The 23,438-nt window shown below is 43.2% G+C and overlaps 1 protein-coding gene and 1 pseudogene across 7 annotated transcripts in view; both read right to left on the bottom strand.

The window, feature by feature from the left end:
* The window catches only part of NUP214 (nucleoporin 214), a 112,408-nt gene extending 90,741 nt beyond the window's left edge, over positions 1-21,667 (bottom strand). For 6 of the 7 annotated variants that reach the window (XM_031654644.1, XM_031654646.1, XM_031654645.1 and 3 more), the window contains exons 1-12: positions 21,484-21,667; positions 19,501-19,696; positions 18,422-18,573; positions 17,405-17,603; positions 16,067-16,137; positions 14,283-14,346; positions 13,387-13,490; positions 11,459-11,565; positions 10,459-10,525; positions 7,289-7,415; positions 6,004-6,165; positions 1,914-2,388 (exon numbers count right to left, since the gene is read on the bottom strand). In XM_031654644.1, the coding sequence (XP_031510504.1) occupies positions 1,914-2,388; positions 6,004-6,165; positions 7,289-7,415; positions 10,459-10,525; positions 11,459-11,565; positions 13,387-13,490; positions 14,283-14,346; positions 16,067-16,137; positions 17,405-17,603; positions 18,422-18,573; positions 19,501-19,696; positions 21,484-21,651 (1,892 nt within the window). In that variant the 5' untranslated portion in view covers positions 21,652-21,667. The remainder of the gene's footprint in view (positions 1-1,913; positions 2,389-6,003; positions 6,166-7,288; positions 7,416-10,458; positions 10,526-11,458; positions 11,566-13,386; positions 13,491-14,282; positions 14,347-16,066; positions 16,138-17,404; positions 17,604-18,421; positions 18,574-19,500; positions 19,697-21,483) is intronic. The other variant, XM_031654648.1, reaches the window with a different exon arrangement.
* On the bottom strand, positions 20,128-20,228 carry LOC116270224 (annotated as a pseudogene).
* Positions 21,668-23,438: the final 1,771 nt, after the last annotated feature.

The raw sequence follows: 23,438 nt of genomic DNA, 5'->3' as shown, positions 1-23,438 counted from the left end.
TCAAAAGCAACACAAGATAACATGCACATTTTCCCTTCGGAAACATAAATGTTAGCTAGCTTCTTATGAGGTGAAGGCTGTGAGAGCCTACTCTTATTGTGCATTTGGTGAATTAGTGTTGGAAATGTCAGGTACTTGGCGAGAGATGAAGCTAAGTTTATCACAATATGAAATACCAAGCTGATCATGATATGAAATGCTATTGTTTCAGCTGAGTTTTTTGTTTGTTTGTTTGTTTTGTTTTGTTTTGGGAGGGGGCAGTCTCGCTCTGTCGCAGACTGGAGTGCAGGCGTAATCTCGGCTCACTGCCCGACCTCCGCCTCCTAAAGTTCCGCGTAATCTCCTGCAACCTCCAGTAGCTGAACCTAGCCAGCTGCCCGACCTAATTGTATTTTTAGTAGAGACGGGGTTTCACCGTGTTAGCCAGGATGGTCTCGATCTTCTGACCTCGTGATCCTCCCGCCTCGGCCTCCCAAAGTGCTGGGATTACAGGCGTGAGCCACTGCGCCCGGCCTCCAGCTGAGTTTTAAACATGAGGTGGGACACAATTATGCTTAGGAGAGTTAGTACTTTCTCTTACCAAGGAAATTACTGAGAACTCCTTTTGAGAGTGAGCACCACCTCTGGGGAGTGAAAAAGGAAGAGGAATGCAGGTCGCTGTCTATGGAATACTTATGGCCTAAAAGAAATGTAAAGTCGGCTCCACCTAAAGAGCAAAAGTCTGTAGACAATCTTTTTTTTTTTTTTTTTGAGACGGAGTCTCGCTGTGCTCCCAGGCTAGAGTGCAGTGGCGTGATCTCGGCTCACTGCAAGCTCTGCCTCCCGGGTTCACGCCATTCTCCCGCCTCAGCCTCCTGAGTAGCTGGGACTACAGGCGCCCGCCACCACGCCCGGCTAGTTAAAAATTTTGTATTTTTAGTAGAGACGGGGTTTCACCATGTTAGCCAGGATAGTCTCGATCTCCTGACCTCGTGATCCACCCACCTCGGCCTCCCAAAGTGCTGGGATTACAGGCTTGAGCCACCGCGCCCGGCCAGTCTGTAGACAATCTAAACATCCAGCATTAGAAGACTGGTCAGATAAACTGTGGTGCAGCCAGTAAAATGGAACACTATGTAACCCTTGGCATGAAGTGGATGTGTGCCAGTTCAGTACTAACAGTAACTGTGGCGGCAGCACCACCACCACAGCAACAACAGATAGGACAGGCAAGCAGGGAAAAAGCTGGTAGTACTTATATTTGGTGGTTATCTTAGGAACTCATGGTTATCTTGGGAGGGGTTACAAGATATAAGGGACTGCTTCCCTCAGAAAGCTTACATTCTAGTGGGGAGAAAAGAACAAGCAGATAAAATAGTAAATAAATAAGAAATGAGTGAGCTGCAGGACCCAGATCTGGAGGAAACTGGATACCAACCTAAGAATTAGCAGTGAGCAGCCACGGGACTTCATAGGGACTGTCAAGCAGAATTACCTAACGATTTACAGTGTCACAAGATGACTTTGTGGTTCTGTAGACAGCAGTTCAGAGTGAGTTAAGGGTAGACACGGGAGGAAAAAAAAGACAACAAGGGATTCATTTCCCTTCCAGGATACATATTCTGGATTGCTTCTTTTTTTAAAATAATATTGTCTACATTTATAATGTAAAAAAGCAAAACAAATATCTGAATATAAATCCCTAGTAGTCAAAAAAATAAACAAATAAAATGTTAGCTAAGAGACACTTCTGAACTCTATCCACTGATGAAATGTCAGCTTTTTATGTTGGCTGAATTTCTGTCATTTGCAAGTATTACTCTGGGTAAAAAATTCTACTCAGTAACTCCTCTCACAGCGACTCTACTTGTAGCAAATAACATCTAATATTTCTACTCAACCCACAGAAGAATCAAACTTTAGAAGTGACTTACTTTTCACTCAGGTTGACTTTGACAGCAGAGGTTGAGGGTGGGAAGGAGGGCTTCATTGCTATATTTGGAGCAGACACACTTGGCACTGGTGTACTTTCCAGGGTAGGCTTAAAACCAGATGATCCAAAGGAGAATGAGGCAGCTGATGGACCTGTGGGAGACGCTGCAGGGGTGAGGGCTAGGGAGGCTTTAGAAGGGGGAACAAAAGAGAAGGTTGATGGGCCAGGGCTCGGGGCTGCTTTGGAGCTGTCAGAACCACTGGAATATGAAGATGGCTCCCCAGTGACGGTAGCCGATGACTTCAAGGATGAAGAACCAAAGGAGAACACAGTGGGGGCTCCACCAGCAGGAAGCAAAGAAAAAGTGGCAATGGGAGCGGCAGGTGACGAAGGTGGCAGAGAGGCAGGGGCTGCAGCTGCAGAAGCATCCAGTTTCTGTGGGGCTTGAGAGGAGGTCGGGGTAGTGGGAGTACTTCCTGCAGTGACAAAAAAGGAAGGAAAATGTTAACACCATAACAGTGAGGTTGACATAATAGAAAGAAAGTGGAAAAGAATTTGTGGTAGAATGAAGTCAGGAATGTTACTAGTTGAAGAAGCAAAAAGAACAGATGGGAACACAGTTAATATTGGAGTTTTCAGGTGGCATGAGATAAATGAAACTGAAGGAAAACTAAGAAAAGACATTAGAATAATTGGACTTCATGGACTTCTCAGTGCTACTATGGCACACAAAACAATTTAGTCACTGCAACATTTCATTAACAACTGGGAAAAAGTTTTAATTCAGACTTCCACCTTATTTCACTAAAACTAATTCCAGATAAATACACATAGAAAGTCACACAAATACATGTATCTCAAAACAAAGGAGACAAATTGACAGATGTTAGGTCTCAGAATCTAACACCTTGATAAATTTAGAAGTGACCAAAATAAATAAATAAATAAATAAATAAATAAAAAATCACAAAGGGAGAAGGTTAAGATTTGTGTAAAAAATAGCTACTTAAGTATCATAACTAAATGGTAACGAACTAAAAAGATCCATAGCAAATGACAAATAAGATGTTTTCTATTTTTTAAAAAGCTCATACAAATTGAGAGTTTAAAATTTCAGGACTAATAAACAGGGAATCTAATTCACATAAACACATTTAATCTCTCTCATCAAAGAAATATAAACAAGGTACATTTCTAATTTGTCCTCTAAATTATAAGAATTTAAATACGTATAACCCCTTACGTTTGGATGGGTAAAACAAGCCTGAAACTTTTTATCACTGGTAGGTGACTAGTAAGTTTTTTAAAGAAAACATTTTGGCATTGTATAAAAAACCATAAAAAACAGACCCAGTAATTCCTCTTCTAAGAATAAAGCTTACAAAAATAATGCAAAAAATGAAAAAGATATTTAATGCAATCCAAATGGTTAGGGGGGAAAAAAAAAAGTCAGTGGAAGGCTGGGTGCAATGGCTCATGCCTGTAATCCCAGAGCTTTGGGAAGGCAAAGCAGGAGGACCCTTTGAGTCCAGGAGTTTGAGCCCAGCCTGGGGAACAAAGTGAGACCCTGTTGCTACAAAAAATACAAAAAAAATCAGCCAGGTGTGATAGCTTGTGCCTATAGTCCCAGCTATTTGGGAGGCTGAGGTGGGAGGATCACTTGGACTTGGGAGGCAGAGGCTGCAGTGAGCCAAGATCCTGCCACTACACTCCAGCCTGTGCAACAGAGTGAGACCCCTGTCTCAAAAATGAATAAATTTTTTTCTATTTTCCAAACTTTCCATAAGGTAAAAATATTAATCTTTAAATTAAATAACCAACTAAATAAATAACAAAGGAATACTTTGTGTCAATATTTTCTATTTATATTAATAGTTAATAGAGCTTGGCTGTTCCAAATTAGCTAAGATGGCAATTTATCTTCATGGAAGACACTATGTCTAAAGCAATGTAATAATACTTAGGATACAAGTATGAAAATACTACTTTCTGAAAACAAAAATCCAAGTAAACTGTCACTTTGAGGAAAGTATAATAATGCAAGCAAACCTATTCTGTTAATACTTCTTTATACAACAGATATGGAACCAGCAACAACTAACTTCTGTAAAGACACACATAGATGTTAAACACTTCCATGCATATTAGGCAAACTGACATGAAAAATATATACCAGACCCTAAAGAAATCATTAGCATTTTTTCCACTGAAAACGAACTGATTATTGGAAAACCATCATGCTACTACTACTTCTGATCAATACCACATTCTTGGAACTGCAGTGTAGAAACAGGTGGAATCATTAATGTCTTCTGAACCCATGAAGTAGGTGTTAGCTACACTTAGCTGACAGGACAGACACTCTCCCTGCAGGGGCTCTATTACACTCATCTGAACACAACTACTACCTCTGGACAAACGGTGAAGGAAGAGGGGAGTTTCTCTAGGAAAGGCTAACAGTAAAACTGGCCTCTGATTGTGCTCCAGTGTTGAATGTGCTAGTAGCAAACGCTCAGAAACAAACCTCGTCCCACAGGCTCCTAATCTCACAGTCTGCTCTGCTTATTACAGACACACCAGGCAGCTGGGTTTAGGTAGTTCATGGTACCCTTATTCATGGCTGAATAAAGAGGAAAAAAAACCCAACACAAAGACTACACACTACGAATAACGGACTACCCTGATACAACACTCTGCAAGCCATCTGGTGTATCACTTGGGGTAGTGCTGCCAGTGTTAGGGCCCAAGTATCTGAGTGGCTCTATTTGGGATATACAACTCACTGTGGACTGGGATGCAGTGAGAGAATATACCCCTAAGTATTGTTAACCTTATCCAAACCAACTGGTCATACATTTTTGCTTAGATAGGAAACTGGTCACAATAGAAGAAAAAAAGTATTAGTTATATACTCACAGAATTCAAAAGGAGAAATATTAGTCAAATTTGAATATATGAAACAATGATCTTTTTAAAAGTTTTATATTTTCTGGTCAGGCACAGTGTATCATGTCTATAATCCCAGCACTTTGGGAGGCTGAGGCAGGAGGAACACTTGAGTCCAGGTGTTTGAGACCAGCCTGGGCAACATAGTAAGATCCTATCTCTATAAACCATTTAAAAAACAGCTGCATATGGTGGCGTATGCTTGTAGTTCCAGCTGCTTGGGAGGCTTAGGTGGGACTGCCTGAGCCTGGGAGAGTAAGGCTACAGTGAGCTGTCATCATGCCACTGCACTGCAACCTAGGCAACAGAGTAAGACCCTGTCTCCACAAAAAAAAAAAAAGTTTCTTTTCACAAGTGATACAAATGTCACTGTAAACATTTTTAAAATACAGACTAGTATTTATATGTGTGCACTCATTTTCATGGAGGATAGGTACCAAAGTGTTGACTGTGGCCATTGCTTGATGACTGATGGGCTTTAAGTGATTATGGTTTTGTATGCTCTCATTTTCCTCCAATAAACATCTATTACTTAAGCAGTGTTTCCAAAAGGAGAAAAAAACCTCAAGAAAATATAAACAACAAAAATATCCATGTTCCCTTCACCCAGAAACAACCACCATTTAGATTTTAAATTCATCTCCAAGTTTTTTTTTCTATGTATGTTTTTTTCTCATACAAAAAGGAACACAGAATATAGGGTTTTGTGTTTTTCTTTGTGATGTATTCCACTCACTCCTTCCCAGTCAATAAATGTAACATTTATAATTGTTACATGGCATTTCACTGTAAGACTATACAATCATTTCTTTAACCAATCCCCATGACTAAGCACAATGTCTTCTGGATGCATATCACATAACACAGGGTCTTAGAATACTGTTGGTAAACGACTGGATGCAAACCATCTGGTTGACCTTCCTTCATCTCCGAAGTAAAGTAATGGCTGCGGAATAAAGCTTGAGGGTAGGGAAAGGCAAATATGTGCATGCATGTTCAAAAAAAAGATTAGCGTGTGCCTTCCTAAGACAGACGAGCCTGGTAAAGATAATCACTATGTGTCTTCACACCATGTTGGTTCTTGGAAATACTCTTGTGCAAGTCCCATGGAATCCCTTACTGATAAAGCAGGCAGAGGCACATACCTGGTGACTTGGGCTGTCGCTCTCCTTCTAATGAAAGTCGCTCTGGTGTTTTGATGAGAGACTTAACTCCAGGATTTTGATTAATCATATAAAATGGACAAAGCACACCATCTGTTGAAAGTAACATGAGAACTGGAGTAGGAGGAAGAGTCTTTTCATCATCTGTTAAAAAAGAAAACAAAAGCAATAAAAGAACCAAGTCAATTTAAGGGCCTGAGGCCGGAAGGCAAAGACTGCCCTCAACATGAAGAGGGTTTACGGGGCTCATCTGAATAGCAGCTCAAGTTAGTTTGTTCTGATTTTAGACCTGAACAGCCTTCCATGCCCCAGCTAAAGAGAGCTCCTGCCGCTATCGGACCACCACCATCCTGCTGGACCCTGCCTAGAAGCTCCATCAGTCCCCTGGTAGCTCTGACTCTCCCAAAGGTCCCTCAGTTTTTACGAGTGTCTCAGTGTTCAGGAGGTAGGCTTGGCATTCCCCTGACCAAGACAAGAGTATCTAGGAAGTACTTGGGTTATTAGGAAAATGAGACTAGACTCTTCGGAATGGACAGGACACAGAAAGATGAGTCAAACTACTTAATCCTCATTCACAATTGAATGACAAGTATGTATTTTATCAATTAAGGTTTCAAGAGAATCAGAGCAAATGAGCTAATCAGAACAAATACTCCTGCCTAATCAGGGAAAGAACAAGCAACTTAATGGTGCCTGATGAGGACACCTCTCTAAACTTAAGTACCAGATGGCAAAGACTGTTTCTTTTGTGGCACTTTTACATTTCAATGACTACAGCATAGCCAAGCTACTGTAGGGAAGATCTATTCAAAACACATATCCAGGCCCTATTTGGAAATCATGGGCCTGAGATCTCTATTTTCTAATCCTTGCCTTCAAACCAAGTACTGGTGTGCAGTACCAGCTTCAGGTATTGCTTCTTTGGGAGGTCACCACGGAGTTGGACTGGACAAAGAAACCAAGCCATAAAATCCTGGCTTGCTCTATATTTCAACCAGATTCTAAGTACACCCAGACATGTGCAAGTGTGCAAACATATACCCACACGTATACACAGTGTCTGGCCTTGGTCTCATCAATGAATATCCATTCAAATCAGTTCAATGTTGTCACAATACAGCCTATATCACTCTTCAGGTAGAAATGTGCTGCCAGAAGCTACAAGTGCCCAGCAGAGCAGACTGTCAGTAACATGTAACTGGTGTTTCAATATTAACCCTAACTAGAAAGAAGACTATTTCTGCACTAATTACCAGGCTACACTTACTGATGGTGATTTCCACTTGGTTCGTATAGTCTACGGCAACTCCCATGGGCAAGGAGTCATCACTCTTGTCTGTCACGGGCAACTCGGCTCGACTAGAATCCTCCAGTAGCCAAGATTCCCAATTAATCTAAAAAAAAAAAAAAAGAAGAAAATGCCACGGTGGTTAGAGCTTTGCATTGGGTCCTTCTAGCACTGTTCAAATAGGAGAGAACAGAGATGCCTCACTTGGTTTAGATGTATGTGTTGACTAGGAGGCTCTGAAATCTGGGAAGATGGTCTAAAAGCCAGAAGTACCCCCAGCAAACGGGAAGTTAATTTTCCAAATCGACCCCCTCTCTATCTGTTCCTGGTGTACCAAGCCCCTGCCTTGTGAATAATCACTATCATGAACACTTTCTGAGGTGCGTTCCACGACAACTAGGTAGACTGCTGACCGTGAGGGACAAATCCAACAGCTGCAGTCAGCCCGTCAACACCTGCTCCTAGACATTTTGGATTGGGACCAGGAACTCCAGCTCATCTCTACTGGAGTCTTTCACAGAGATGCATGTAAGGCTGGCCCGTGCTCAGATGCCCTGTGCCCAATCGTCTATAGAGACAGAGATAATCATAGTTCTTCTCTTCCCAGTTCTTGGTACCAGCTCCTCAGAATGGTCAGCTTTCCTGTCCCTGCAGTCCTTGAGAAAAGACTTTCTAGTAAACTCCCTTTTTGCTTAAGTTTGCTTGGATAGGCTCTGTCCCTTCCAACAAATGATTCTTGGTTTTTAAAATCACTAACAGTTTGCCTAACTTTCAGTGTTGACCAGACTGGGAAGCATGAATCACAGGGGAAGAGTGCTTAATGACTAACAAAGAAAAACAGGCTGGATGCAGTGGCTCAACCTGTAATCCCAGCACTTTGGGAGGCTGAGGCAGGTGGATTATCTGGGGTCAGGAGTTTGAAACCAGCCTGGCCAACATGGTGAAACCCTGTCCCTACTAAAAATACAAAATTAGCTGGGCGTGGTGGTGTGCAACTGTGGTCCTAGCTACTTGGGAGGCTGAGGCAGCAGAATCACTTGAACCCGGGAAGCAGAGGTTGCGGCGGGCCGAGATCACACCACTGAACTCCAGCCTGGGTTACAGAGTGAGAAAAGAGAAAAAAAGAGAAGAGAAGAGAGGAGAGAGGGGAGGGGAGGGGAGGGGAGGGGAGCAAAAAAAAGGAAAAGAGAGGAGAGGAGAGGGGAGGAGAGAAAGAGAGAAAGGAAAAGGAAGGAAAGAAGGAGAAAGGAGAGAGAGAGAGTGAAAGCAAGAAAGAAAGAAAGAAAGGGAAAGCAAGCAAGCAGTTCAGGAAAGAGAATGAAATCCCACTATGTGACTTAGCTATGGAGCAGGTAACAGACACATTCATATTAAACAAAACAATCTCAACTTTTAAAAACAATCTACAGTTAAGATAAAGACGACTTAATCATTGTAGGGCAGAATGCAGTTTTACAAAAGAGAAGACACAGGTAACAACTGGAAGGATACTAAGGGAAAGGGTGGGAGTGCTAAGACATTCCTCTCACGAAGTGGAAGATCAAGAGTTACCACCAGGCCGGGTGCCGTGGCTCACGCCTGTAATCCTAGCACTTTGGGAGGCCAAGACAGGCGGATCACTTGAGGTCAGGAGCTTGAGACCAGCCTGGCCAAAAAAGCAAAACTCCATCTCTACTAAAAAATACAAAAATTAGCCAGGCGTGTTGACGCAGGCCTGCAGTCCCAGCAACTTAGGAGGCTGAGGCATGAGAATCACTTGAACCAGGGAGGCGGAGGTTGCAGTGGCACCACTGCACAGGGTGACAAAGTGAGACTTGGCCTCAAAAAATATAAATAAATAAATAAATAAATAAATAAATAAAGATACCACCAGAAAGGAAGGTAAAAAACACCAATTAAAGTTACAAAGGTTCACCTAGATAAGAAATTAAAACAATGCTGTAACTCTTGAGAGGAAGGAGGGGACTGGGGGCCATATGTGAGCTAGATCATCATTTGCCATACAGTCAGTAAGGTCTAAAACTAATAACCAATTACTAGTCATAAAGCAGATTTTTCTTTAGGGATAAGGTGGCAGCATTATAAGAAAATGTTTACAAATTAAAAACGGTCCCCTCTAGAAAGCAAACAGGTAGGGCAGGGGTGATTCTTTTTTTATAAGCCCTTCTCTACTATTTACTTTTAAAAAACATGAACATAAATTATTTTGATAGAAAGTAAAAATAAAACTGTATTTTTAATGTGTGAACACATGAAATACTTCTGCTAACAGGAAATTATTACTGAAGTCAATCTAAGATAGTTCTAGAGCAGCAAATCAGATGGCTGAACTCTGGCCTCATCCAAAGGCAGCCACCCCTAGACAATGAGAACCATGCCCCTCCTAATGGGCCACCCGGCCACCCAGAAAGTGACAGATAAATGCCAATAGTTGAAGAGGCACAAAGTACCTATGCATGGGTGGAACACAAAGTCATATGGGGAGGAGAAGCACTTGTTTCTTATTTACAAGGGTGCACTAAAGATTTTTAAGCTCAAGGCAGTTTTAAAAAGAAGATTCCCCTTCTTTTGTTGTGCCCTCTCTGTAGTCAGTCATTCTGCATAATCTACAAGTGGATAGCGCACCACCACTACCTGGGCCCACCGTGTCCCTGCAAGAAAGACAACGTGAAAGAAGGTTCTTATATGCAAAGGTGCTTTGCTCTTTCTGACAGTTTTTCAAAGTCAAACAGAAAGTATTTCTGGTGAATCACAATTTAGTGTCATCTGCATGTTTTTCTTTCATAATTGAGGATGGATTATTGTTAAATTGTATAGAAGGAGTAGGTTCAAGTAACAGGAAGAAAACAAAGATGACAAAACAGGACAAGGCAGAAAAAGCCTCCTATGCATCGGGCATACTCCAGTTGGAGGTTAACTGCATAGCATGTTTCCACAGACGAGGGATGGATCCTAAAAGAACAGAAGTGAAGGAAGTACTAAGTCTGATACCCGTGTTTCTCCATGCAATAGCCAAGCCATTTGGCCAAGGCACTCTGTCACTGAAGCTTTGCTGTCATGCAGAAACTTGATAAAACAGATGTGAGACAATGTACATCCTAACCACACGCAAAAAAGAAAGTACCACAAAAGTGACAAAAAAGATTTACCTGATCACTTTGTCGAGCAAGGATACTAACTTCTGTTGAAGCCGCAGATGCTGCCAGCACTAAATCCCTTAAAGAACAAAACCAGAGACCATTACATTCAAATACAGCAATAGTTCTCTAACTTGAGTCTGCAGGTAACATCTGTGAGGGCTGCCTCCACATATCGAGGAGAGAGTAAGGTTTTCTATCTGGTTTAACAAAGGTGGGAAGATTCTAGATATAAAGCTGAACTTTTTAGTTTCTGTGAGAAAGCCCTGTAGAATCAGCTCACTGCCTACCTACACGAAGACAAAGGAAAGACACAACAGAATCAAGTCAGAGTTCACAATCAATATGCCACCCGAAGGCAGAATAATGTAGCTAGAGGGATGGAAGCTTTGCTTTGAGTAATCTCCATTCCAGTGGGCAACTCTGCTCTCAGAAGGAAACTTTTAATATATTCCTTGAGTATCAGTATTTTCATAAGTCATCACTAGGGGTTATTGAGAAAATTAGATTTTCGAAATTAGTATGTATTTAATACAAATAACTCAAGATTGGGGAAAAAGAAATAATAGACATTATCAAGAATAAGCTGAAAATACGTTCAAGGTATCTCAGCCTCCATTTTCCTCTATAATAGAAAAGATTTCAGGCTGGGTGCTACAGTTCACACCTGTAATCTCAGTACTTTAGGAAGCCAGCCTGAGCAACGTAACAAGATCCCATCTCTACCAAAACACAAACAAACAAACAAAAACTTTAAAACTAAGCCAGGTGTGGTGGCATGTGCCTGTAGTCCCATCTAGGAGGCTGAGGTGGAAGGATCACTTGAGCCTGGGAGTTCCAGGCTTCTGTGAGCTACAATCGTGCCACTGTACTCCAGCCTGGGTAATGGAGTGAGACCCTGCCAATCCATCCATCCATCAATCAATCAGAAAAGATTTCAACATGGGACAAGGCGACTCAGGTGTGATCTTCCAGTGAGAGCAGGAATGCCCTGTCCAGACTCTCTGCTCACCATTCCTCAATGTAACTGAGGTAGTAATGATGCTGCCTCTCCGTGCAGCTGCCGTAACAGGGCTCCATAAAGTTCACAAATATCTCTGGGTGCTTTTCTTCTTTTTTCTACAATGAACAAAGCAAGAAAAAAATTAGGTGCAATTTTTCTCAGATCCTACAGTAAAAGAATCTCAAATGACAAATCATTTAAAGTTGTATGAGAATATTCACTCAAAGTCTAAGTCCAGATATAGGGACATGGTATAAAGGCAGCACTTAGTACAAGGAGTACAAACATTGGCCATCAAGCGAACTGCATTTAAACTCTGTTCTGCCACTTTCTGTCCATGAGAGAGGCAGATTTTTCAACCTTCCTGATACTTAGTGTTTTCATGTGTATACTAGATCTCCTAAGCCTACTTCAGAGGCTACGGTAAGTGTAAAATGAAATGATACATATAAAACTTCCAGCCCAGTACATGAAACATAACTAGCAGTTAATAAATGCTAGTGTTAATACTATCCCCGAGAATAGAAAAAACCTCTAACTAATCTTAAAAGAAGGCATCTAGATAAACATTTTAAAAATTCAACCTTATTAGAAACCCAAGAGTTAAAAACAAGGCATCTTTTTCAAATATCAAATTGGCCTCCCTTGACACCCAATCTCAAACACATACCAGTCATCATCTATCCCTAACACAGCTTTATTTTCTCCATCACTCTTACCAGTCCTTGATCTCACACTTAGTATTGACTATCCCATTAGAATGTAAGCCCAGCCAGGTGTAGTGGCTCAGACCTATAATCCTAGTGCTTTGAGAGATCGAGGTGGGAGAACTGCTTAAAGCCAGGAGTTTGAGACCAGTGTGGGCAACAAAGCAAGACCCCACCTCTACGAAAAATTTAAAAACAGCTGGGTGTGTTGGTGCATGCCTGTGGTCCCAGCTACTTGGGAGGCTGAGGCAGGAGGATGGCTTAAGCCCAAGAATTTGAGGCTGTAGTGAGCTGTGATCACACCACTACACTCCAGCCTGGGCAAGAGACTGAGACTCTGTCTCTAAAAAATAAGTAAAAATTATCAACAACAACAAATTTAAAACCATAAAAGCAAGGCCATCACCTTGATCACTGCTATATACTCAGCTTTAAAGCAGTGCCTAGCACATTGTTGGCATTAAAAATTTGAGAGCAAACAAAGTAATTTTAAAAATCAAGATACTGTCTTGCTCTTCTAAAATTTCTTTATCGAGTTAACCAAGACCCATAGTTTATAACTTAAGCAAAATCTTTTTTTTTTTTAACTTCATACCAAAACAATAGAACACGCTGTGGACACTCTAACTTTGGACCCCAGGCCCATGGTACAGCATGGAAACCTTATACCTGAAGTTGCATAATCACTGCCAGTAAGTAAAAGAACCTGAAATCAGGCCAGGTGCAGTGATGCACACCTGTAATCCCAGCACTTTGGGAGGCCTAGGTGGGCAGATCACTTGAGCTCAGGAGTTCAAGACCAGTCTGGGCAACATGGCAAAACCCCATCTCCACCAAAAAAAAAAATAATAATACAAAAATTAGCCAGGCATAGTGGTGTGCACCTGTAGTACCAGCTACTCAGAAGGCTAAGGTGGGAGGATCACTTGAGTCCAGGAGGTCCAGGCTTCAGTGCTGTGAGATTGCATCACTGCACTCCAGTCTGGGTGACAGAGTGAGATCTTGTCTCAAAAAAAAAAAAAAAAAAAAAAAAAAGAGTTTCTTCAGATTGTGGTGTATTTTATTGTGCTCCTATGTAAGATGAAGAATTAACTATTAAAATTACATTTTCAACTTACAAAAAAAAAAAAAACACCCCACAAACACAAAAAAACCTTGAAATCAAAGCCTCCAGCTTTATTAGAAGACTTCTCTAATTCTCAAACAATGAAATTTCTTTCACATGCATACCGGCAGGAGAGCCATCACCACATCCGGAGACGTTTCCAGGGTCCCATCTGCAGCAGCATACACTATTGTGAAGACGTATGTACCGATCCACAGCACATCCAGAACTGAAAGACACATCTTAATCAGTAGGTCATAAAAATGACAGCAACCAGATACAACCAAAAGCAACTTATGTTTGGAATAGCCACTGCATGCTATAATACACACTATGGATTAAAAAAAAAAAAAAAAATCAAAGGCCCAAATTTCATTGACTAAATATAACTCACAGGTACAAAGATCCAAGAAGCCCAAACTCATCCCCAAATGGTAATTTTTCTGCTGGATTATAATCAGGGCAAATTATGAAGAATTGTAATAAAAAGTTGGGATCCATTTCATGTCATTTACCATGAAACACAGATGTCACCCAGAGGGCCATAATTTACACTGACTTAACTAGCTCTTTGAAATAGTGACATTACGGCCGGGCGCGGTGGCTCAAGCCTGTAATCCCAGCACTTTGGGAGGCCGAGGCGGGTGGATCACAAGGTCAGGAGATCGAGACTATCCTGGCTAACATGGTGAAACCCCGTCTCTACTAAAAATACAAAAAACTAGCCGGGCGTGGTAGCGGGTGCCTGTAGTCCCAGCTACTTGGGAGGCTGAGGCGGGAGAATGGCGTGAACCCGGGGGGCGGAGCTTGCAGTGAGCTGAGATCGCGCCACTGCACTCCAGCCTGGGAGACACAGTGAGACTCCGTCTCAAAAAAAAAAAAAAAAAAAAAAGAAATAGTGACATTATTCATAAAGCAAACACCAACACCTCACTGAGCAGGTACATTACATGATTTTGAATTTCTGTAATATACATAACATGTCATTAGAGGTCAGCCCAATAAGAAAAGCAGTTATTACCTCGGACAGGATGATCTGACTCATAAAACGGAGGACAAGGAATGACTTTTTTTTCCTGCAAAGTCTGAAAGAGATTTGGAGGGCAAAATAAAGTATCAAATGAAACAATCCGTAAACCAATCAAACTATCAAATCTAATCTATTCCTTAGATGCCACCTGTTCCATCTCCTTGGCCAGGCGAGACTGACGACACAGAACAGTGCTATCTACTTCCAGGACTTTGTCCTACAGAAATGTATGAACGTGGCCGGGTGTGGTGACTCACGCCTGTAATCCCAACAATTTGGGAGGCTGAGGCAGGTGGATCACCTGAGGTCAGAAGTTCGAGAATAGCCTGGCCAACATGGCGAAACCTTGTCTCTACTAAAAATACATAGCCAGGCATTGTGGCGGGCACCTGCAATCCCAGCTACTTGGGAGGCTGAGGCAGGAGAACTGCTTGAACCCAGGAGGCGTAGGTTGCAGTGAGCTGAGATCACGCCACTGCACTCCAGCCTGGGCGACAAGAGCAAAACTCAGTCTCAAAAAAAAAAAAAAAAAACGCATGAACATGTTCAGATATAGGTAATGAGAGCAGTCAATGCAACACCATTCACAGCAGCAACACCACTAGCACTGATGCAGATAATCATCAATAGTGGAATAAGGCTGGGCGAGGTGGCTCATGTCTGTAATCTCGGCACTTTGGAAGGCCAAGGTGGGCACACTGCTTGAGCCCAGGAGTTTGAGACTAACCTGGGCAACATGGCAAAACCCTGTCTCTATAAAAAATACAAAAATTAGCTGTGCATGGTGGCAAGCGCCTGTAGTCCCAGCTACCTAGGAGGCTGAGGCGGAAGGATCACCTGAGTCCACGAGGCTGAGGCTGCAGTGAGCCATTACGTTATCACACCATTGCACCCCAGCCTGGGCAACAGAGCAAGACCATCTCTCAAAAAAAAAAAAAAGGCAAACAGCAAAGCAAGAAAATTAAATAAATTGCATTATCTTTTTACAGGTTAGTGCCCTAAAAGATTATGTACCAAATTTCATGTAACTTTCGGTAATAACAAATAAGAAACATAACCTTAAACCCACACCACCTACATTCAGCACTCTGCTCCCCTCCTCGCCAGAGAACAGTCTCGAGGAAGAAGGCACAACAAAGGCCTTAGCACCACCTGTAAATCCCTCCTTCGTACCCAGGCTCAATAGATACATGTGGGTTCCTTGCAACTCAATTGATATTGAAGGATATTTGTGAACATTATCTCAAGAAATTCACAGGGAGGATGACAGAGTGCCCATGCAACAACAAGAGTACCCATTTTCTTTAGTGCCCATAGTTAGAGAAACAGACCCTTAAAGACAGACTCAGTGAAAAGACAAATACTGTGCTTTAACCCAGAGTGATTCTGCATTATCAACATAGCTTTTTCACTAACTCTTTTCCCTTCAGCTCTGTTTTTATGGAATGGACTGAAAGAGTTGGGGAACAGTGCATAGCGTATTATCGCATTTTACATAAAAAACAAAACAAAACAAAAATGCAGCTACACATAGACTATTTGTATAACATCCAGAAAAGTCTGGAAGGCTACCTACTCAACACAACACAGTGGGTGCCTCTGGAAGGAGGACTATGGGAAGGAAGGGAAGAGCTCCACTCTTCACTCACTGATGGATTTGTTACAATGAGTATAAATTACTTTTTAATAGGAAAAACAAGAAAGATATTCCCAAACTACTCCCCAAAAAAGCGAGCAACTTAAGAAAAATTCTGAAGTTCAAGATAAGAACTTACAGGAAGATACTGGACCACAGTTCCATTCTGTTTTCCCACTGCCAGCTGCTTTCCTTTGGGGCTCCAGCACACTGAGCAAAGACAATATTACCAAATAAAAACAAGAAAATGCAGCAAACCAATGAGATCTATCACACACAGCTAATTATCAATTCTCATTCCTCTGTCAGTCCATGGAAGATTGTAGGATCATCCCTATCCGGCAAAGTGGAAAAATGTAAAATCATTTTAACGACATAAGCCAATTGATTTATCACTGGGCTTACTGAATTGAAAGCTAAAAATGCTTTTTCAATAGATTACTGTCCAGAAAGCTGCAAAATACAGAAAACTCTGTAGTCTTTAGATAAGACAAGCAGAATAGAGAAGGTTTCCAAATACCAAGAAATCACTGGCAGGGCGCAGTGGCTCACGCCTGTAATCCCAACACTTTGGGAGGTTAAGGTAGACAGATCACTTGAGGTCAGAAGTTTGAGACCCGCCTGGCCAACATGGTGAAACCCTGTCTCTACTAAAACATACAAAAAGTAGCTGGGCACGGTGGCACGCGCCTGTAATCCTAGCTACTCTGGAGTCTGAGGCAAGAGAATTGCTTGAACCCAGAAGGCGGAGGTTGCAGTGAGCTGAGATCGCGCCACTGCACTCCAGCCTGGGTGACAGAGCACGACTCCGTCTCAAAAAAAAAAAAAAAAAAACAAATCATTCTCCTGCTCCCATTTAATATTTCAAATGCTTTTCCCCATGAAGGTACAAGTGACTTTCAGAGTACCACCATTACAGATCTAGAAACAATTATTCTCAAAAAACACTTCTAAATCAGCTGTACCAAAATATTTCTCCAGAACACCCAAGTACATTCAGGTTAAATTATGTATGCTGCTTAGCTTCAAGGACATTAACTATGGGTATAAAGAATACTCTCAGCCGGGCACAGTGACCCACACCTGTAATCCTAGTATATGTGGGTGGGGGAGGGCAGATCACTTGAGGTCAGGAGTTTCAACATGTAGAAACCTTGTCTCTACAAAAAATACAAAAATTAGCTGGACAAGGTGTGCATGCCTATAATCTCAGCTATTTGGATGGCCGAGGCACGAGAATTGCTTGAACCCAGGAGGTAGAGGTTGTAGTGAGCTGAGATGATACCAATGTACTCTAGCCTGGGTGACAGAGTGAGACTGTCTCAAAAAAAAAAAAAAAAGAACTCTTCCATCCTTAACCTCCCTCACCATGTTAAAAAACAAAACAAAACTAGCTATCCACTTTTACTTCTAGAAATCAATTCTTAAGTAGATGACCACGATTGTATGTTACAGTGTGAAAGCCTTTATTACTCACCAGAGGTTACGGCTACAGTGGAAGGAAGAGTTGCACATACTTTCACTGTTTCCGTGACTTGCAGGACAGCAATACTGCCATCAGCCAGACAAACTGCCACCATGGAGGGGACCGTGGGGTTCCACTTCATATCAATCACCATGCCTCCTGCATCTTTCAAAAGCTTATGATAGGCAAATGGACGTTTTTGCTGTTTAGCCTTTTAAAACAAATACGCAAAAGTGAAATAAGTTAACAAATTAGTACATGCACAAACATTTAATATTCAATGGAAATTACTGAACATACAAGTTATCTCAAATCAGTTTATTTTTCTCCATAACCATAAAAAAAGATTTGGCTTTATACATTAATCTATTTGCTATAGACAATTTCAACACAACTTTGAAAATGGCAATCAATTATTCTAACATGCTTAGGGGGACTCTCAGCAGGGGAATGCACAATTGCAAAATAACCAATAAATAGCAGACACTAGATTAAAATCTTGGCTCTGCTTCTTAATAGTGCTGGGACCTTGGACAGTTAAACTCTGAGCCTGTTTCTCTACCTATAAAATGAAAATGACAGTACCTACTACAGAAGGCTGTGGTAGGCATGAACGAGGGACAAGGCACATAAAGTACTTAGCACAGAGTCTGACACACAGTCAGTATAAACACTCGCTATTATTATTATCATTCTTAAACTGCTTGAAATGGAAGAACATTGCATTATGAGGCGAAAGACCCAAAATGTAGGAACTTTTGACATTGTCTATTAATCTATGACTTTGGGCAAGTCACCTAAGCCTCCTGATAACAACTTAGGGCAGATGGCGTTATGAAAGAATTTCTTGAAGTCCCTTCTGTCTCAATGATCTATGATTCTATAATGAAGGATTTTTTTTTTTTAACCCATATTTTAATCTAGAGAGAGACTTCAAGGGTTAACCTATGAAGCTTCCGAGTTATAGTTCAACACAAGGAAATCTGCTTAGGGGTCTCATGTTGACATCACAGTGTAACAGTAGCTTACCTCATTTGAGAAGGTGCGAACATCAAAAAAAGCAATAATGGAACCATATTCACTGGACATCATGCACACAGAGAGTGTGAGGTTATCACAGCTCAAGGCCAGGTGATGGATTGGGAATTTCATAGGAACTAATAAGCCTTGGACTTTATCAACTATAAAAACAAAAAAATATAAAGCAGAAAACAGTATGTTCTAAGCATAAAGCCACAACCTCTATCTAGTTCAACGTGAAAAAATTTTTGCATCTACATAAACACACATACACCCCAATACCTAGTTATACAGATAAATCTTTACTTTCTTAAGAGATATAATCATGCATTAAGTATCCCAGGAATTCTTCCTCATACTATCTGGGGAAACTAACTGTGGCTGTTGCCCTTGTTGAAAATATTTTTGCGGCCGGGCGCGGTGGCTCAAGCCTGTAATCCCAGCACTTTGGGAGGCCGAGGCGGGTGGATCACGAGGTCAGGAGATCGAGACCATCCTGGCTAACATGGTGAAACCCCGTCTCTACTAAAAATACAAAAAACCAGCCGGGCGTGGTGGCGGGCGCCTGTAGTCCCAGCTACTCGGAGGCTGAGGCGGGAGAATGGCGTGAACCCAGGAGGTGGAGCTTGCAGTGAGCCGAGATCGCGCCACTGCACTCCAGCCTGGGCGACAGAGCAAGACTCCGTCTCAAAAAAAAAAAAAAAAAAAAAAGAAAATATTTTTGCAACAATGCTCTAAATAGTACACATTGCCAATAGTTTGGATCGTACTGTTGTGCCAACTGAAAACCCATGCCAATAAAACCCTTCACCCAGAGAGCCAGAGCCCAAGTTCAACTGGGCAAGAATAAAAGCATGGCATAATGGTTAAGTTCTTCCCTCTTGAGCTGAGAAGAACAACTCATGTAAGGAAAAGTACGAAGGACCAAGGAGAAAACCTAGAAAGGCTTCCATTAATCTTCTTGGAAGTCAACCTTCAAACTGACAGCAGTGTTCATTTTAGTATTAGAATGACTTCTTGGGAAGGAAACACAAGAGCATGCCACCACACTCCTCTTTCTACTTTGCAACATAAACCAGGGAACTTACCTATTTTATTGGGATCATCTCCGGGTTTATTTTGAATAAGAAGATTTTTAGTAGGAAAAATCTGCAAGCCACTGGCCCCACCAGCAAAGACCAGACCATATTTGTTGGACACAGCAAGCAGACTCGAGCGTTCCTTGGGCAATTCCTCAGGGGAGTCAAAGATTCTCACCTTCTTTAGCGCCCTAAACTGAAAATCCTGTTGTGAAGAATCAAAACAAGATCAATTCAATAAATAAAGAAATTAAAACAAGTTATATTCAGTAGACCCAATTTCAGTACAACAAAAATATATATTACTGAGAACACGGTCTGTCTCAGTTGTCTTTTTTTCTTTTTTGAGACGGAGTCTCGCTTTGTCGCCCAGGCTGGAGTGCAGTGGGCGATCTTGCTTCACTGTAACCTCTGCCTTCCAGGTTCAAGCAATTCTCCTGCCTCAGCCTCCCAAGTAGCTGGGACTACAGACGCCCACCACCATGCCTGGCTAATTTTTGTATTTTTAGTAGAGACAGGGTTTCATTATGTTGGCCAGGCTGGTCTCGAACTCCAGACCTCAAGTCATCCATCCGCCTCAGCCTCCCAAAGTGCAGGCTCACAGGCGTGAGCCACTCCGCTCGGCCCTCAATGTTTTCTGACATGGAACACTTCACGAATTTGTGTGTCATCCATGTAAAGGGGCCATGCTAGTCTTCTCTGCATGATCCCAATTTTATATGTGCTGCCAAAGGCAGTCTGAGATTACCATCTTCTAAGTCTGTGATTCTATTAATAAACCCTTTTTTTCTTCTACCCCAGCATATCTGAGGAATATGACACAATCCCATTAGGTGGCTCACCACAGGTGGTGATTCTCAAAAAATAATCACTATTCTAGGCCGACACGGTGGCTCACACCTGTAATCCCAGCACTTTGGGAGCCAGAGGAGGGCAGATCACTTGAGGTCAGGAGTTTGAGACCAGCCTGGCCAACATGGTGAAACCCCATCTCTACCAAAGAATATAAAAAATTAGTCAGGCATGGTGGCAGGTGCCTGTAATCCCAGTTACTCGGGAGGCTGAGGCAGGCGAATCGCTTGAGCCGGGGAGGTGGAGGTTGCAGCGAGCCGAGATCATGCCCCTGCACTCCAGCTTGGGTGACAGAGCGAGACTATGTCTTTAAAAAAAAAAAAAAAAAAATCACTATTCTAAACATGGTATGTATTACTATGCCCCACATGCATGTTAGTGATTTACTGTTCACACAGATGACTAAAATCTTCCTGCATCTTACTTCCTTTCACTATTTAAAACAGATGTAGGCCGTTTGCTGCACCCTCATTCTGTCAGAACACATATAAGAACTATTAAGCACACCATCCTGAAGTTATCCCTGGGGGACTCCCACGTTGCCATCACTGGAAACACTTAGCCCTCCCTCCCTTTAGGTTCCTGGCTTGAGGCTGATACACCGATATCAAAACAGTCTTCCTAGTCCAGTCAACTAAAGGTTCTGCAGGATGGATGACCTCCCCTGACTCTACGTTAGGCAAGCCCGTACCGCCTTACAGAAGTACCGGGAGAGCAAAGGTCTTAAATGATGCTGGCTTTCAGCCCCGCTGTCAAATATGACTTTAGGGAAATCACTTTCCGAGCCTCGACTTACTCCTCTACGTTAATAACCACTTCGTAGGGCTGCTGCGATGACTACACAGCGACTGGCACACAGTCAACGCTCCATAAACAGCAGTTATTGCCACTATTGTGACCGCCACATGAAACTAGCTAGGGTAACTCAAGAGACGTGCACGAGACCGGGATGGGACTGGGAACCTGCATTCGGTGGGGCTATCACGCCAGCTGCGCGGCAGACGCGCTGCTGAGAGCGGTGAACGCGGTAGTCTGTTCAAGCAGGAGGCGGGACAGCCGGCACCGCGCTTCGCCTTTCAGCTGGGCTCCAAGGCAACGCCAGGACTAAAGAAGGGAGGGAGGCCCCAGTTAGTCTCTGACCTTCATCTCCCGCTCGGGAATCATGGCATCCATCTCGTCTCCCATCGCGCCGCCCTCGGTGTGTCGAAGCAGCCAACGCTGCCTCTCACGGCCTTGCCCACAGAACCTAGGCCGCTGGACTGCAAACTTCCTTCCCTCAGCGCCAGCGGCGCGCAGTTGATCTCGCATTTCCGGCGCGCGTTGGTGACGTCAAGCTTGGCCGGGGAGGCCGCGGAACCTAAAGAAGCCGCGCGTTCTCCCGGCCGCCGCTCCCCATTGGCCAACTCGTGCTGAATAGGGGCGTGGCCGTGGGGCCCCGGCGCCTGCGCCCTGGATCGTCCTGGTGCCGCTCCCGCCTTCGCAGCCAGCGCGGGTTCGCTTAGTGTCAATCTCTCTTCTTGGGTGGCCCATGCCTAAGCGAACTATGGTTCTTTTTCCTCTGACAACTTACAGTTCCTCTTAGATGTAGGTTGGCTATTAGTAGCTTCCGATTCAGATAAGTTAGGAACTTGACAGATGTTTTCGGTGGGCTACTTTAGAGAGAGTCTTTGGGCTATGCAAGCGGAGGAAGGGAGGTTCAGAAAAACGGGGTCGGGGGGTCGCCAGTGTGGAAGGTGGAAGGCTGGAAGGGGAGATTAAAGGGCACCGAAGACCAGCTTTGTTTGCTCCTATCAAGGTGATCATTTCCAGAGCAAGAGCCATATGCACCTCTAGTTGTACGAGTTTGTGCCACGTCCTTTGCAAAAACCTTCAGATGTGGGATCTCATGTAATCTTGAAGACTTCTAGTCATCCTAGGGGTTATTATTTAATTGATGAGGTAGGCCAGGCGCCGGTGGCTCACGCCTATAATCCCAGCACTTGGGAGGCCGAGACAGGAGTATTGCTGGAACCCAGGAGTTTGAGACCAGCCTGGGCAACATGTCGAGACCCCGTCTCTAAAAAAAACAAAACAAAACCACAAAAATTAGCCAGCAGTGATGGCATGCGCATGTAGTCTCAGTACACTCAGGAGGCTGAGGTGGGAGGATTGCTTGAGCCCAGGAGGTCAAGGCTGCCGTAAGCTGTGATTGTACCACTGCACTCCAGCCTGGGTAACAGAGCCACACCCTGCCTCAAAAAATAAAAATGCGGCCGGGCGCGGTGGCTCAAGCCTGTAATCCCAGCACTTTGGGAGGCCGAGACGGGTGGATCACGAGGTCAGATCGAGACCATCCTGGCGAACACGGTGAAACCCCGTCTCTACTAAAAAATACAAAAAACTAGCCGGGCGAGATGGCGGGCGCCTGTAGTCCCAGTTACTTGGGAGGCTGAGGCAGGAGAATGGCGTAAACCCGGGAGGCGGAGCTTGCAGTGAGCTGAGATCCGGCCACTGCACTCCAGCCCGGGCGACAGAGCGAGACTCCGTCTCAAAAATAAAATAAAAATAAAAATGCGCTGGGCACGGTGGCTCATGCCTGCACGCAGCACTTTGGGAGGCCGAGGTGGGTGGAACACCTGTCAGGAGCTCGAGACCAGCCTGGCCAACATGGTGAAACCCCACCTCTGCTAAAAATACAATTAGCCGGGCGTGGTGGCGGACACCTGTGGTCCCAGCTACATAGGAGGCTGAGGCAGAATGGCATGAACCTGAGAGGTGGAGGTTGCAGTGAGCTAAGATTGCGCCATTGCACTCCAGCCTGGGTGACAGAGTGAGACTGTCTCAGGGAAAAAAAAAAAAAAAAAAGGATATATATGTATATATACACATACACATACATAATAATAATTGTTGAGGTAAGGGAAGCACAGGGGAAGTTGAGAAATTTCTCCGGTGGCCCTCAGTCAGAAAGTGGTAGTGACAGGATGAGAACTGAGATTGTCTGGATAAGGCTGACTGATGATATTACAGTCCTTCGTACAATAAATTTCTGTAGTGAATTATAAATGCTCTAGGACAGAGGTTCTTAACTTGGACCTCATGGGTTGGCTCCAGTG

The sequence above is a fragment of the Papio anubis genome, chromosome 13 (assembly GCF_008728515.1).
Source record: "Papio anubis isolate 15944 chromosome 13, Panubis1.0, whole genome shotgun sequence".
In the NCBI taxonomy this organism is placed as follows: Eukaryota; Metazoa; Chordata; class Mammalia; order Primates; family Cercopithecidae; genus Papio; species Papio anubis.
This window is presented reverse-complemented; position numbering and strand designations above follow the sequence as displayed.